Source organism: Triturus cristatus, chromosome 4_2 (assembly GCF_964204655.1).
Source record: "Triturus cristatus chromosome 4_2, aTriCri1.1, whole genome shotgun sequence".
Classification (NCBI taxonomy): Eukaryota; Metazoa; Chordata; class Amphibia; order Caudata; family Salamandridae; genus Triturus; species Triturus cristatus.
The window spans coordinates 510,720,634-510,736,383 of NC_140586.1; the positions used below are offsets into that span (position 1 = coordinate 510,720,634).

At 44.3% G+C, this 15,750-nt stretch overlaps 1 protein-coding gene across 2 annotated transcripts in view; it reads left to right on the plus strand.

Moving 5' to 3' along the window:
• Positions 1–11,507, plus strand: part of LOC146834639 (di-N-acetylchitobiase-like) — a 149,737-nt gene extending 138,230 nt beyond the window's left edge. For both annotated transcript variants that reach the window (XM_085602109.1, XM_085602108.1), the window contains one exon: positions 10,007–11,507. In XM_085602109.1, coding sequence (XP_085458235.1) covers positions 10,007–10,198 — 192 coding nt within the window. In that variant the 3' untranslated portion in view covers positions 10,199–11,507. The remainder of the gene's footprint in view (positions 1–10,006) is intronic.
• The last annotated feature ends 4,243 nt before the right edge of the window (positions 11,508–15,750 follow it).

Genomic DNA, 15,750 nt, shown 5'->3' on the forward strand with positions numbered 1-15,750 from the left:
CACTCAGATAAGCCTTAAATTGCTTTTGACATTTCCATTAGATGTTATGTTATGTTAGGAAACTTTTAAAGCGCACGAATACCAATGATGCCTTGGCGCTATCTGATTAGGCTGGTGGGTGGTGACTAGATGTTAAAGAGCCAAGTTTTAATCTCCTTCCTGAATGCTGTTAATTAGGGAATAGCTCTGAGGTGGGGTGGGAGACTATTCCAGAGTTTGATTGTATTGAGGACTATACCTCTACCACCACATTGTAACTTGTTGAATGTAGGAACCACTAAAAGATTGGCATTGGCTGATCTAAGTTCTCTGTTGGGCTAGTATCTCTTGATGTCCCCAAGGTGATAATGGGGTTTCAGCTTCTATTACCGTAAAGTATCTAAAATAAGCCTTAACTACCTGGTGTGCAAATATGATATCTTATACCATGTAATGCCCATAAAGTATCATTGAATTTACACGTATATAGCCATAGCGGGCTTTCATTCCCATGTAAATTATCATAGACCAACCTAGAGTATGCTCCAAGGCACCCATTGCAACTCCAGGATGAATAATTGCACCTTCGCCTGAAGTGTCCGTTTACCCCAACATGGTATAAGCAGCTGCCCAATTAATAATTACAAATGCAATATGTCATCATAGTGAAATAAGTGCCAGTATTTACACGAAAAGTCCAAAAATTCGGTCCCAAATTCGATTTTTCTTTTGCGACTCTTAGCTCTGCAGTTGCCAAAGGGAAGTGGACCTGTTGTTGGCTCAATTCCCACTCGTCATTGGGGGAGGCGGCAGCACCTCCCTTTGGGGAAACAAACTGTGCTGGTGTTATGGCAGCGGTGCCCCGCTGTGAAGAAAGCATGGTGTCCAGCACCCTCGAATGTCCTGCGTTGCTGCTTGATTCATCCCATTGTTATTAGTCATGAATCTTGCTGGACAGGTCCAGAGGACGAATTGAGAATCCCTGAGTGGGTTTGAGAACTGATTTCTTGACTGGCGTATAGCAGATTAGAACATTGGAATGTTCGGAGCTCCATTGAAAACAATGGAGTGCTCCGGGCTTATAATGGCTGGTATAAGCCCGGAGCACCAACATTCCAATGTGTCTTTGTTCACAGCTCTGGCTGTGAACAAAGACTTCAGGGAGCCTGAGGGGATTTGAATCCCCTCACGCTCCCTGAAGGCTTCGTTTTGTAAGAACATTCTGCCCTCTAGTGGCAGAATGTTCTAATAGCCTTATAGCCCTTCGTAGCAGGGCTATACCGCTATTAAAGTCCCGCTGCGTTAGTTAAAGTCCCTCGCCTTCGGCTCGGGCCTTTAACGCTGCAGCGGGCCTTTAATAGCCGGTATAGCCCGCTACGGCGGGCTATAAGGCTATAGTAAACCCTTGCATCTGAAGTCTAATGGTATGTGAAGGTAAGGAGCTTTCACTGAGGAGCCAGGGGACAGCTGTACATCCTTTAACCAGATTAGTCTCATTCAGGTAAGGGAAGGGTGTGTGTAAAAATGTGGAGTAGCTCCTACACGTCAGTTTCCACTGCCCCTCTCCTTTGAGAACCCAGCCCGCAATGTCACATTTAAGAACGTGGGCAAGTGAGATGTCCACTCATGTTTTGGGGGCTGGCTTGGGAAGGATCTGATATCTGAGAGGAGTGCTTCTTTATGACATTGAATTGACAACATGGAGGGGTCCATATACTCCAAAAACCACGTGGGCACCAGGGACATCTATCTGCAGAACCAGGAACATGTGATGGAGAGGAACAGACAGCTTTTGGGTAACCAGAATAAACTCCTCAACAACATCTTTGAGTTTTACCAGGAACATCTTTGCTTGGTATGGGAGGAGAATACGAAGTGATGGTGTCCTGCAACTCATTGGGGCCATTGCTGACATGAACTGGTTGAACCAGAAGGATCATGTCATGTCTCTGGTACATGTGCTAGAAAAGTACATGCAAGGCCCCCAATTCCAAGTACATGCAAGGCCCCCAATTCCACCCACACACCTGCTTCATTGCACAACTTGCTGTTGACCCCAATTTAAAGCCATGGCTTGCTTAGCTATGGCTGCCAACAATCTCCTTCTCCCCAATTGGCACCACACTCTATTCACTGTCCCCATCCTCAAATACAACACAACATCATGTATGTGCTCTTATAACAAACAACCTAATGTGTGATACTACCTAATTGCACTCCCTTGTCACAATACATTTCAAAGCACAAATCCTTGTGCTTTACATCATCTGTAGTGCACTAACACCTTAACTTGGAAATATGTATAGTTTTTCCTCAAATGTATACATCATATACCTGCCTATACAAACAGTGCCAACAACATTATCAGAGCAACATCAGCAGGCGTATTTGTACAGAATTTGCACAGACAGACACAACAATATATGTGAAAACATTTTTTTTTTTAAAAGCATTAATAATTTGGAAGGGGCTGGTCTTGAAGGCGTTTGAGGCAGAGTACCTCAAAACTAGTAACAAGATGCCTGCTTTGTGTAAATGCCCTGTAGCCATGGTGCCATATTTACAACAGAAACATGCAGCCATATGTTTAAATAGGAGGAATTTAAAGTGAAGAATCAGGCTTCATAAAATATTAAGATGTAATTTGCTAATTTGAAAGCGGATAAAAACATTGACTCAGTGTTTCATAGAAATATTTTAATCCACTTCCATTTGAGAAACAATGACAGTATTTTTCAGTTATAAAGATGGGTTATGTGCTGGCCACTGGGAGCAAGAGGCCTGCTGTTTGTAATTCAACATTTTGAAATGGGATCAAATTAAAATGAAGAATTAACTTAATCATTAAGTTAAGTCTTCATTTTAAATTTCTCCCATTTAAAAGCATCCCCAAGCATAATTTTGTGCTCTGGTGTTGAGTTGACAAAGACTTTTATTTAAGATTTAAGTACCTCAGTGCTTCAATTCTTTACCACTGTGCCCTGGGTCATAAATCTGACTCCAGCACTGCTCATTATCAGGCCCTGCTATCTGCAGCCTATAAAAAATAATGTACAATAAATACAGACTTCCCTTAACTTTAAAAAGGAAATGTGACCTTGTGGCTGATTAAAAAATGAACTCAAGGCTGTGAGCTACTCTGAAGGTGTCTGCGAGCTACTGGTAGCTCACAATCGACTGGGTTAGAGGATAAGGTCTGGCCAGCCTGCTCCGAGCCCTTTAGGGACAATAAACTGCACCACATTCTCAGGTGGGCGCGTGCAAATTGGTGGGAGGTGCCTGACTCCTCATTGGAGAGCACACAGGGTAGCAACAGAGGTGGTACATTGGGAGGAACAGATTGGGATGGAGGAGTTGTCCTGGGTCAGGGAATGCTGAATCTCTAGAAGAGGAAACAGGCCTTCTCTCTATGTTGGGCTGCTTATACATCCGGCAGGTCACTGGACCTGAACCTATCCCAGTCATTGCCAGTCCCCTCGCCACTCAATTGCCTGTGCTCATCCATCACCGGTCTCATCACCTCATAGAGTGGCTCCTGAGGTAAACCACTTTTGGGACAGGGAGGTGAGGAATCAGGTGTGTCATGTGCAAAGAGTACCCTTGTTTGATGCTGGTCATTAAGGAAGGCACAGTCAGTGGGGGAAGGACTTAAACACTGAAAGAGCAGAATTTAGATTACCCTACTATTCCTTTACTATCTTCCATGAAAATCAAAGACCTAATGACCCAAGTTTTGCTGGCCACGCTATTAGAAGTAATATCCAGTGCCCCCTCCACCAAGACTCCAGGCACCATTGACCTATCAAGTGAATTCTTTACTATCTTTAAAAAGAAGTATTGCCAGTCATGCTTTACCTCATGCAATATACTATGCTGGGTGCCTCCATTCCTGTATCTTGGCAATTAGCATGAATAATGGCTTTCTTGGAAAAAGGGTAAGCTTATCTCAGCACTATGCTCTTACCAGTCTATTTCACTGCTTATCCCCGATAGTAAGATTTATGCCAGACTGTTAGCTAGCTATTTAGGAACGGTCTTGGTACATCTCATGTCGCCCTGGAAACACAATTTTATCCTGGGATGAAAAACTACATGCCACACCAACTTTGCAATTGGCGTGTAGATTGAGCTCCAACAATTCAACATCCTGCAGCTTTGGTTTCCCTAGATGGTGAAAAGGATTTTCAGCTGGCTGTTCTGTCATCTTCCTTGGTTGTAATGACAAGTGGGTTTTCCACTGCAGTTTACCACTCTCTCCAGACAATCCACAGTCCCCTCCATTTGATTTTTCTCAGGCCACTCATCAAGGTTGCCCCTTATATCTTTTTCTATATGCTCTTTATGGAGCCTGTTAGACCTGTCATCCTTAGGGTGGTCTTCCCCCAAACCTGTTGCGTTTGACCTCCACGATTTGCTGAATCTCTTTGTTGGCCTTAGGACTCTGAGCACTTTACCACCTCTGACCAGTGCTAAAGTGCATGTGCTTCTTCTGTAAACATGAGTGTAATTGGTTAATGCATGATTGGCATATTTAATTTACCTCTAAGTTCCTTGTAAAGTGATATAACATATACCCATGGCCTATAAATTAAATGCTACTAGTGGGCCTGCAGCACTGATTGTGCCTCCCACACAAGTAGCCTTTCAAACCTATCTCAGGCCTGCCATTGCAGGGCTTGTGTGTACAGTTTATTGTCACTTCAACTTGGCATTTAAAATTACTTTACAAATCTTAAACTCCCCTTTTACTACATATGTCAGTCATAACTTAGGCCCTGGGTAGCCTTAAGGGCAGGGTGATATGTAAATAAAAGGTAGGACATGTTTTGCATGTCCTGGTATTGACAAACAGCTACATTCGTTTTACACTACTGTGAGGCCTACTCCTCTCATAGGTTAGCATTGGGAATTCCCTTATACACTTTTAAGTGATAATGCCTGATCAGAAAGGAGTAGCTACTTCATATTTTATATCTTTAGAATGGTAATGATAAATCTTCCTTCATGGATATTCACCAATTGGGAACAACCATCAATTACCCCAAATATTTTTGATGCCCAAGAGCTCATCCTGGCTGAAATCAGACCTGCAACTACTCTAACAGGTATACTGCCAGGGTTTTTTTCCAAATCTTTTTAGGATCATGTTAAAAATGGGATTCATGGTTGGCTAGGGCGTGCGCCTAAGCCAGTCAGAAACCACCACTCTAGTGAAGGCAAGGGAGTTACACGCTGAAGATAACCCCTGCTCACCCCCTTTGATAGTTTGGCACGAGCAGTCAGGCTTATCCCAGAGGTAATATGTAAAGTGTTTGCGCAATACACACACACAGCAGCGGCCCACTAGGCACACCACAAAAGAAACTCCACACAAGGTTATATCAAAAATATCCTTTGTATTACTCATAAAATATAGTAGAACATAATCACATATATACACTGTGCCACCTGCCACTTGGTGTGACTTTACAGAGATTATATACACTACAGGGCCAATCGGGCCACTGTCATCACCATCATAATTCACAATTAGTTTAAAAAAAGTAACTACTGGTAAGGGTACACCTAGCACAATCACATTATGCATAAACCATCAGTAGAAGTGCACATATCATAATCACCATCATCACAGGATGACCTAATATGGCATATTAGGCACGCATCCCCACAATAGCATAAAACATAATGCATACATATATTAGGCAAACATCTTAATAGTCAGTGCACCCTAGTAGGAAGCATTAGGCATAAACCCCCATCATTAGGGCACCGTAATCACTGATAAGGTGCACACATCACTTAATTGCCTTATGCCCAACCAAAACATAGAGGGGAACCTCAGGCCGTCTGGCCTTATCCTCGGGGGCCTTCCTGGGTGTCTCCGCAATGCTCTTGTCCAAAGGTCAGGGCTCTCCCAACTGCTGGTCCATTCTGCAGACACAAGGCTTCCAACTACCCCCCTAGCTGCAGATGCAGTAAAAACAATGCCCCATGCAGGTCCGCAACGGGACCTCAAACTGTAGACAAGGGCAAAACGTCGGCCGACCCCCCTGTCGCGGGAGACCCTCTAAGGTACCACTGACCTGAGAGACTGTCTGCTGCGGGTGGCCCACCTCTCCCAGGCAGGGGGAGGCGGAAAGTTGAGGAATGGAGCCCGCAAGGCTCTAGTAAAATGCAGGCAACAGGGCTCCTGACCGCAGGCTCCCTGGTCTCTTGCTGGCGAGCGGACCCTCACCTGGACTGCACCAGGGTCCGTGAGGCTCCAACTTGATCTGCCTCGTGGGACTCCGCCCACAACCAGGCACTGCTCCTGCCTGGCCTCTTCTCCTGGGGGAAGCTCCGCCCACAGTCAGGCTGGCTTGGCCTGACTTCCAGTTCGTACGGTGCGGAATCTCCGTTGATTTCGGCTCCAAGCTGCGCTGCCATAACATTAAGCCTCACGAAGGGGAGAGTGCCCACCACACTCTCGTTGGGAACCTTCGGTGGCCCCCAAGCTGAGGGTAGGCCACGAGGCTGGATTTCCTCCTTGCAGGGGGGCCCCGCCCACAACCAGGCAGCAGCCGTCTGACTTCCCGCTCTGCGTCTCGCTCGTGGGCCCTGCCCACCATCAGGCACAAACGCTGCCTGACTTCCTCCCCGGCCACATCGCTCATTATGAGCACAGTTGGAGCCCCCTTCTTGGTCTCAGGCAATAAAATTTAAAAGCGCCCAGCACGCGCTCCTGTTGCGCGGGTACAGCACTGAGGGGCACAGTAAGGACAAAGTGCTCCTCACGCTCCAGGGTGGTGCACCAAGCACAGCACTCACCACGTGCTGCTGCGGTACGAGCCCATGCCAGGGGCTCAACACCTAGGACTCCTGCAGCGCCCCAAGTCCCGAAAGCAAACTAAAATAGTGATAATAAATCTGCGAATACCATTACGCAGCATTTATTACCACTATTCCAAACATACCAAACGTTATCACTCCACTCCTCTCATATCAGGAATTACCACGAAAACATACATCAAGGAATCCCCAATGCATTCCTATGAGAGGGCTGCCTCACAGTAGTGAGAAACCAAATAGGCTGTTTGTGATTACCAGGACATGCCACACAGTTAAGGCACATGTCCTACCTTTCACCTACAGTGCACCCTGCCCACAGGGCTAGTTAGGGCCTACCTTAGGGGTAACTGATATGTAGTAAAAGGGGAGTCATAGGCGTGGCACCCACTTTATGTGCTATGTCACAGCGGCAGTAAACTGCGTGTGAAGGCCCAGCAATGGCAGAGGTCTGAGACAGGTTTGAAAGGCTACTTTGGTGGGTCGCTCAAGCAGCGCTGCAAGCCCACCAGTAACATTTAATTTACTGGCCCTGGATATGAGATACCACTTTACAAGGGACTGATAGTAAATTAAATACGCCAAACAGGTGTAGACCAATCTTACCACATTTACCATAGAGAGCACATGCACTTTAACACTGGACAGCAGTGATAAAGTGCATAGAGTCCTAAAACTACCAACGACAGGTCAGAATACATACCAGGAGGAAGGCAAAAAGTTCAGGGATGACCCTGCAAAAAGGGCCAAGTCTAAAAGATCACATTACCAAATTTGGGACCCCATTATTTACTAACCTGTGACTGTCTCACTAGATAGAAAATTAAATCTTAATCAGCTAGAGCCTCCCCAAAATGGAATGCGTTTGTATAACCCCCCACAGCTTAAGATCTCTGTGTATTATGAGGTATTCCTTTGAAACTAGAAGATCGTACTTAAAATTGTCTCCTTGGCCATAAGAGGAAGTCACTCAAGATCTTACAGAGTCACTTCCACTCGTTTGCTGAATGTACGCTCACTTTAGAACTCGCAGTTCACCACTTGCACAGTCCTAAACACAAACTAGGAAGTTGTCCTGTGTTAAAACTATTGCAGCAGTGAGTCTCTCGATCATTTTCTATCCCACACGAATTCTGATGGGAATTACCAGCTACTATATGGCACGATTTACAAATTGTTCATCTTTGGTAAGACGCCCACTATCCAGACATAAGCAAATGTGTACAAGGTATTTTAAAACTTTACTGCTTTGAGGAAAGAATGTACATGTCTGGGGAAATTGATCAAAAAACAGTTCTTTAAACCTGTATCAGATCATACACCAGGTAGGGACAGGAAATAGCTGACACGGTGACACTCATTTTTTTCCTGCATGGCTTCTACAAAACGTTGAGAACCCTGGCCTCCACTCTAGCCTACGAAGAAAAGCCGATGAATATAACCAGGCTACATTGATGTCTGTGCAAAAGGGAGTTGTTAGGCCACAGTCAATGTATTATAAGGTCTCAGCATCATTCTCTATTTCGCTTAATTTTCACTAATTATCTTCCAATACGTTTTGTTTTTGACCAGTATGATGGTTTATCTATTGTTAAAAAAAATAAGAAAAAATATGTTACTGGTCGCATTTTACATGATGCCAACAATGATGTCATTAATGGGATAATGGCCAATGCATGGAAATGTGGCGGAGCTACTTCATAATAACTGACGGTTTTTAACCTCTTGAGATTTTCATAAAGTTTTATGATTGTTATGTCATGCAGCTATGAGGCTTGTGGAGGCTGTTAGTCATACGGCTGTAAAGTCTGTGTATTGTGTAATGTTTATTATTTGGCCTGTTTGCCTGGTTGATTCAATGGCAGGAGTTGTTTTCTACACTTTGTGCCCAGAGCTTAGAGCCAAGTATATAGAACATTAAATGTTCAGCAGTGTATAGGATGGCAGCATATTGTTGTCTTAGTCCTGTGTCCTAATATAAGATGTTGCTGGAGAAAGAGGCAGCTTACGACCTCCTGAGGAACATGTGCAAGGTTTGTTAGATTATATTCGTAGATGCTCTTTTTTATGCCATGTATAAGTTAGCATTCGCTACGCCATTTTCTCTTTTAAGCTCCATTTTGTATACTGTTCGAAACTAATCCAGTCTGTTTCCGAGGAATGCCCTTTCCTAAGGTTTGTTTCTGTAATGAATAACTGTTTGTGCCAGTGCATGGTTTTCTCCTCTTTAGAGATTCTCTCCCACCTGTCTGGTAGTGTGATCGCAGCCCAGGGTAGAACAGCCTTGAAAATGTTCTTAGCTGTGCAAGATACTAGAGTGGGAGCCTTTTTCTGTCGCTACATTGTTCACCCACATCTGTTGGGAAAATTCCACTGTGGGGGTGTAGTAGTTAACCATGTAATGCATATAATGTATCTTTATGCTTACTGTTCCTCAGTTCCCTTTGTAGCACTCTCTCGAGACTGGGCAAACGGAGCCCCGTTCTGAGCGCATATAATAAATAACAATTGGTGTATATTCTCCACTGTCTCTCAGACTCTTCATTTAGTATGGAAGGCTAAGAGGTGGTCCGAGGTGACCCGGGTGGCCCTAAGTGGGTCACTTCCGTCAGGTTGACAAATGAGGTGTATGTGCTATTGTGTTGCCACTTGTGTAAGCTTTTTTAGAATTCATGTTATAGGTAGTGCCATCGGGGGTGCTCTGGGTGGAGATCTGGGCCTAGCAAACCTCCTCCAAACACAAGTAGGATAGTCTAGGATCTCAAAACACTGTGTGTAAAAGCATTTAGCATCTCAAGTCTATGTGCCTTTCTTTCGGTGTGAGTGAAGTGCTCTGCTGTTGTGATCAGTCATGTAGCCATTGAGGATTTTTGGAAAGGACTTACCTGTAGGGATGGTGTGGTGGCTGTATGATAGTGTATTGTGTTGTGGGTTACAGTGTCTAAAGGTAGAAGGCGGGATGTGGTGTAGGTTTGTAGTGTGCTGTGAAGTATGTTTATATTATTCTATGTAGTTTTGTGTGAGAAGGTTTTATGTTGAGTTAAATGATTTGTGAAGTGGAGTATTATCAGTGGCCTCTTAATATGTGTGATAAAACTAGTTTTGTTTATATTAAATATACTTTTTTCTTACTATTTCAAGAAGGTGTATGTAATGATAAATGACACACATTAAGTTAGATGTGCTTGTACCATTTCTACAGGATACTACAGGCTCATTGCATCAGGTTTGGTACGACGACCCGCAGAGTGTTTCCATGAAGGCGTTGTATGTGAAGGAGCGGGGCCTTGGTGGCATTGGAATGTGGCACGCGGGATGTCTGGACTACTCAGATGACCCTGAAGCCGTACATGAAACCAAAGACATGTGGAAAGCCTTGAGACCATATCAGTGAAAAGACTGGGAAGGTCTTCACTCTCAAACATGCATCAAAACCACCTGCCTGTTGGATTTTGAGAGGTTGTACTTTCTACAGAGTTACAGCAACACAATATTGTCGGAATGTGTTTGCATTTAAATTTTTAAAGAGCACTGCATATTAATTTTGTAACCAATTTCTCCTTTTTTAAACCCTAATATGTAATATTTTCATTTTTATAAAATTAGTGTATTGTTCTGTTTTTAAAGAAAATAACTGGATTCCATATTTAACATACAGCATCTTGATTGTACATATTTTGCAATTCACTGCCTGGCCTTGGTAGTGCAGCATTCCACAAAGTTGCATTGCTGAACGTGTTTTAGTGAATCTATAGTTGCCTTAATTTGTAAAAGCAAATAGTCATCGAAGAAACTGGAGATATGTGTAGAAATCAGCGCCACAGTTATCATAAGTGCAGCAAAGGCAGCAGCACGGGGGCAGGTTTGTGAGGGGCCTACTTTACCCCAATTTAGTGGCTCCTTTTGCAACTTAACCAGAGTATGGTGGCCCTAGTTACCTTGCATTCATTCGGGCTCATGGCTCCTTTGATAGGCCACAGGAAAGAAGAAGGCATATAATTGAATCCTATACCCAATGGCCTTTAAGCTGAACAAAGTTTACTCTATTATAATCGTGCCTTAAAAACCTGACTTTTAACAGATAATAATAACCTTCCTTACGATGTCTTGGTATCCCGCCCGTTGTGTTCCTCCAGCGCCAGGAAGCGCTTGTATGTGTGCACTTTACACATAAAATAGCATAACATTGGAGACCAAGGTAGCATCCACTATGGACAATAGGGTGCCCTTCCCATATTCCTATGTGTGCAAGAACTATAGCAAAGCAGTAGACTTTAGGTCGTACTGCGAAATATATAAGAGCGAAGCAACAGCATTTAGGGGCACTTTTGCGTCATTTTTAACATGGGAAAAGTGACGTACGGGTGGCGCAAGGGGCTTGTAAATAAGCCCCTTCGTTTTTTCGCATATGTGTCAGTTTTAGGGGCAATCGCTTTTGTTTCAGAAGTCTTGCTGTGCGTCTCTCAGGAATTCATTGTAACCAGAGAATGTGAATGGCTTGCATTTAGACCCATGAGACCTTTGACCCTTAACAATGACACTTGTGTACAAGTTGTTTCGTTCTCTCCCCTTCTGTAGTTAATGTGTTTCCTCAGACAGCAAGAACCTGACTTACTGTGAAGAGAAGTAAAGAGGTCCAATCGTGTGTTGTATGATGCACGCTACTATCAACAACTGCAAATAAAGGTTGAAAATAACAGCCACGGTTACTTCCACATTGTGTGTTCTTGTGTGTATGGAAGTTCAAGCTTATTTTTTACTGCAGGGATGGACTATCTAGAAATCTTGTGGTAAGTTTTTTCGAAGTTTAAAATTAAGTGGTGCCTAACATCGACTCCCTTGTTCACTTCGGTGTGGCTTATCACACGGACCAATTTACACAACATATAATATATATTAAAAGTGGAAACCGTGGATCATTTCTTTTGTAGAGTATGACGCATGCAGCTTAATAAAAGATGTGGTATTGCTTCATTACAGATGAGGCTCTGACAATTCATGACACGACCACTGCAAATCCCCTATAATCAATCGCTGTTAAAAAAAGTTATTATTTCTTTTAAAAGCCTCGTTCAGAATTGAAGAAGCGATCACAACACAAAGATCCGACGTGCTTTTTCCTGGAAGTTTATCTGCAAGCAAGACTTTCCAACTTTGGACATAGTATATATTTAAAACGTTTTCATAGGACGGCTATTCAAGTAGCATGCCACGATAATAGCAAAACTTAAACCTGAGAACACAGTGGTACCTTTCTTTAATCGAGACGCATGGAAAACGTCACTCCATTGAGCCACCGCCTATATTTACAACAATACCCTTAAAAAGATGAGACACTTTTCTCATTTTATGGAATAAAGATGTATGTATGTTTTCACATAAAAGCATACCAAAGTTTCACCATGAAATTCGAACATGGTGACAGGCTGGCGGGGGTAGACAAAAGTGGCTGATAGACACACAAAAAAACAAGCATTGGCAAAGCAAATATGTCGAGCTTTAATGTGTTTTCATGTGTTGCATGCACACATGTTTTTTATTACATTAAATCCTACCATATTAGTTTTACCAAAGCCAGGGGGAAGAGTACCTAAAAAATAACTGTTGTCTGTATAGTGTGCATATAGGAGATAAATAATTGAATATGAGAAACAGCGTGAAACCTTCCAGCTGTACCGAGTTGTACTTTTTGGCTACAGACTGCCACAAATATTGACTCAGACTACAAAAGGAACACAACTAATGTATTATGTGGGTAAGAGCACCTCTTTGTAATTTGATGCCTTCTTCATTACCTCCTTGTATTTGTCACTATCACTTCTTCCAGGTGTATTGGCTTATATATTTTGGCCTATTATGGTAATTTGTCATACATTTATGACATTAGTACGTATGCCTCACTTCCTGGAAGTGAGCATGCTACATTCTACTTACAGCTGAGAGTATGAACTATTTCTAAGAAACAGAAGTTATTTCTTGAGGATGTTAAAAAAGTATCTCTCCGAGTTACTCCTACGACCTGTTTCACGTTATGCATTATTCAGGCTGTTACACCCATGCATGTTTCTTCCTCTTATCGAAGTTGAAATGTTGGCATGTATGCTTTACTTACTTCCTGCTGCACATGATTCTGGAGAGCACGGAGTCAGGAGAAGCACACAGCGTGCAGGACACCACCAATACACTGTGTCCTCCATATATAAATAAGTGTTGGCTTCAATGAGAAAGAGCCTTTTAAAATAGAAACAATGTTGACCTGAGATGTTATGGTACTAATAAACTCTTTAGCTGTAGGGAACTAACTTAGTATGAGGGATGTGACTACAACAAACCGACTTTGAGGAGCGACTGTCCCACATAATTCTAGAACCATGGTGAAAACCATAAGCGAGTCAAGCCCAATAACTATCATACACCCTTGGCCAACTGCAACAAATGATGGACGGAATGCTGAATGATTCAGACATTCTCCCCCAGTCAAGAGATCTGGGTTAAATCCATTGTTCTTTTGCCCACTACGCCACCCCAGTTTCGACTCTGCCATATGCAAATCAGTCCAGACCGAACTGCCAAGCCAGGTCCTCCCTGGACCGGAAACAAGCATCCTGGAACTGGTTTCAGGGTATGTCACCCTTCATCAGCCAGGCTAGCTTTAATCCAGTGGCACAGTGAACAAGGGACCCACGTCTGGGCATATCCATCCCACTTAGGGCGAAAAGTATAACTGCAACAAATGATGGACGGAATGCTGAATGATTCAGACATTCTCCCCCAATCAAGAGATCTGGGTTAAATCCATCGGTCTTTTGCCCACTACGCCACCCCCAGTTTGGACCCAGCCATATGCAAATCAGTCTTGACACTGTGCCTCATGGGAACAGTCCAGCCCGAACTGCCAAGCCATGTCTTCCCTGGACCGGAATCAAGCATCCTAGGACCGGTTTCTGGCTATCAGCCGTCATCAGCCAGGATAGCTTGACTCCAGTGGCGTAGTGAGCACGGGTCCCACGTCTGGGAATACCCATCCCACTTAGGGCGAAAAGTGTTACAGCAAACAAATGATGGACGGAATGCTGACAATGCAGACATTCTCCCCCAGTCAAAAGATTTGGGTTAAATCCATCGTTCTTTTGCCCACTACGCCACCCCAGTTTAGACATGGCCATATGCAAATCAGTCTTGACCCTGTGCCTCATGGGAACAGTCCAGCCCGAACTGCCAAGCCAGGTCCTCCCTGGACTGGAAACAAGCACCCTGGGACCGGTTTCAGGGTACACCCTTGGCCATCCAGGTATATATATGTGACCTTCTGTTCTGCTTGATTTTCCCGGCCTTCTTGTGAGGAACAATGATGGAATGTGACTTCAGTCTCTTATCATTCAAGTCTAAGGGTTAGAGTAGTGAATGGAGCCTATTTACTAGGCACTTCGACATGATTCTGTGCTCTTCCCCATAGATCAGGGCTTGCACACATAGCCTAGGGGATAGATTCGTTAGTATTAGGGATAACCTGTCCTGTAGTGAGGGTATTTCATGGAGCTGTGCTGAATTCAGGCCTGGTAGGCCTCAAACGGGAGAGACTCCATCTTTCTTTCTGCTCCGGCAGCTTGGGATGCTTCTAGGTCAAATGTAATGTTTTAGTTATGAGGTGTTATTCGCTTGGAGAGAACCGGTTCAGGCCGGCCCTTATCGAAGGATTGTATTTTTTCTTCATGCCGAAGACACTACATCAGGCCGGCCGGCTGGGAACGTGTCCTTGGTACGGGGAGGTACAAGAATTTGGTGGGCGGCAGGTTACGGGCCGGAATTTTCCATGAGGAAACGCACCTCTATATTAGTGAAAGTCTGAGGCAGTTACATGTTCAGTCCGTAGGCGGCATCTAGCCGTTAGCAGTAAAGCTACTACTTATTCCAGGGAAGACAGACGCCATCTTGAAGGCGGAGAAGAACCGAGAGACAGATGCTCTCCTAGCAGAATAGCCAGAGAGGAGAGAGTAGCCGATAAGGAAGAGGTCCCAGTGACTCGGAGAAGGGTGATTCCAGGCGAGCCGAGGCACAGACGAGAAGGGAACCTAGATGACCACTGAGTGCAGGCTACATACTACTAAGGTGATGTCGACCCTTTCTTATTAGAGTGTACAACTTAATCTTTCACTTTTCTTTGCAGGTTATGTGTTATATCGTAATGTTATGTGATTGTGTATGTAATGAGTAATAAAGTACCCAGTTTGTAGTGAACCAACATGTGCTGCGTGTTCTTGTATGAGAGGGTAGCCTATTCTTCTAGTCAGCTGTGGCTACATGAACAGATGTTAACCCTGATCAGGTAAGTGGTAACTGAATAAGGGAAAGAGGAGCCCCTCGAACCTGAGAACAGGCTATGCTCGAACTGGCAATCCTTGTGTGATCTGATGAATAGTGAGACTGATTCCCTTTTTGTATGTTATGGTGATCATAGGATGAACTGTCGTATGAGACTGCCGTCTAGGTAGAGAGGTCTGGATTCGTATAGGATCGCGAGGCCGCCACTTGTGATACTGTCGTATGGGCAGAGAGGTCTGGATTCGTAGGGGATCGCGAGGCCGCCGATTGTGCTGAGACTGCCGTCTGGGTAGAGAGGTCTGGATTCGTATGGGATCGCGAGGCCGCCACTTGTGATACTGTCGTATGGGCAGAGAGGTCTGGATTCGTATGGGATCGCGAGGCCGCCGATTGTGCTGAGACTGCCGTCTGGGTAGAGAGGTCTGGATTCGTATGGGATCGCGAGGCCGCCACTTGTGATACTGTCGTATGGGCAGAGAGGTCTGGATTCGTATGGGATCGCGAGGCCGCCGATTGTGCTGAGACTGCCGTCTAGGTAGAGAGGTCTGGATTCGTATGGGATCGCGAGGCCGCCACTTGTGATACTGTCGTATGGGCAGAGAGGTCTGGATTCGTATGGGATCG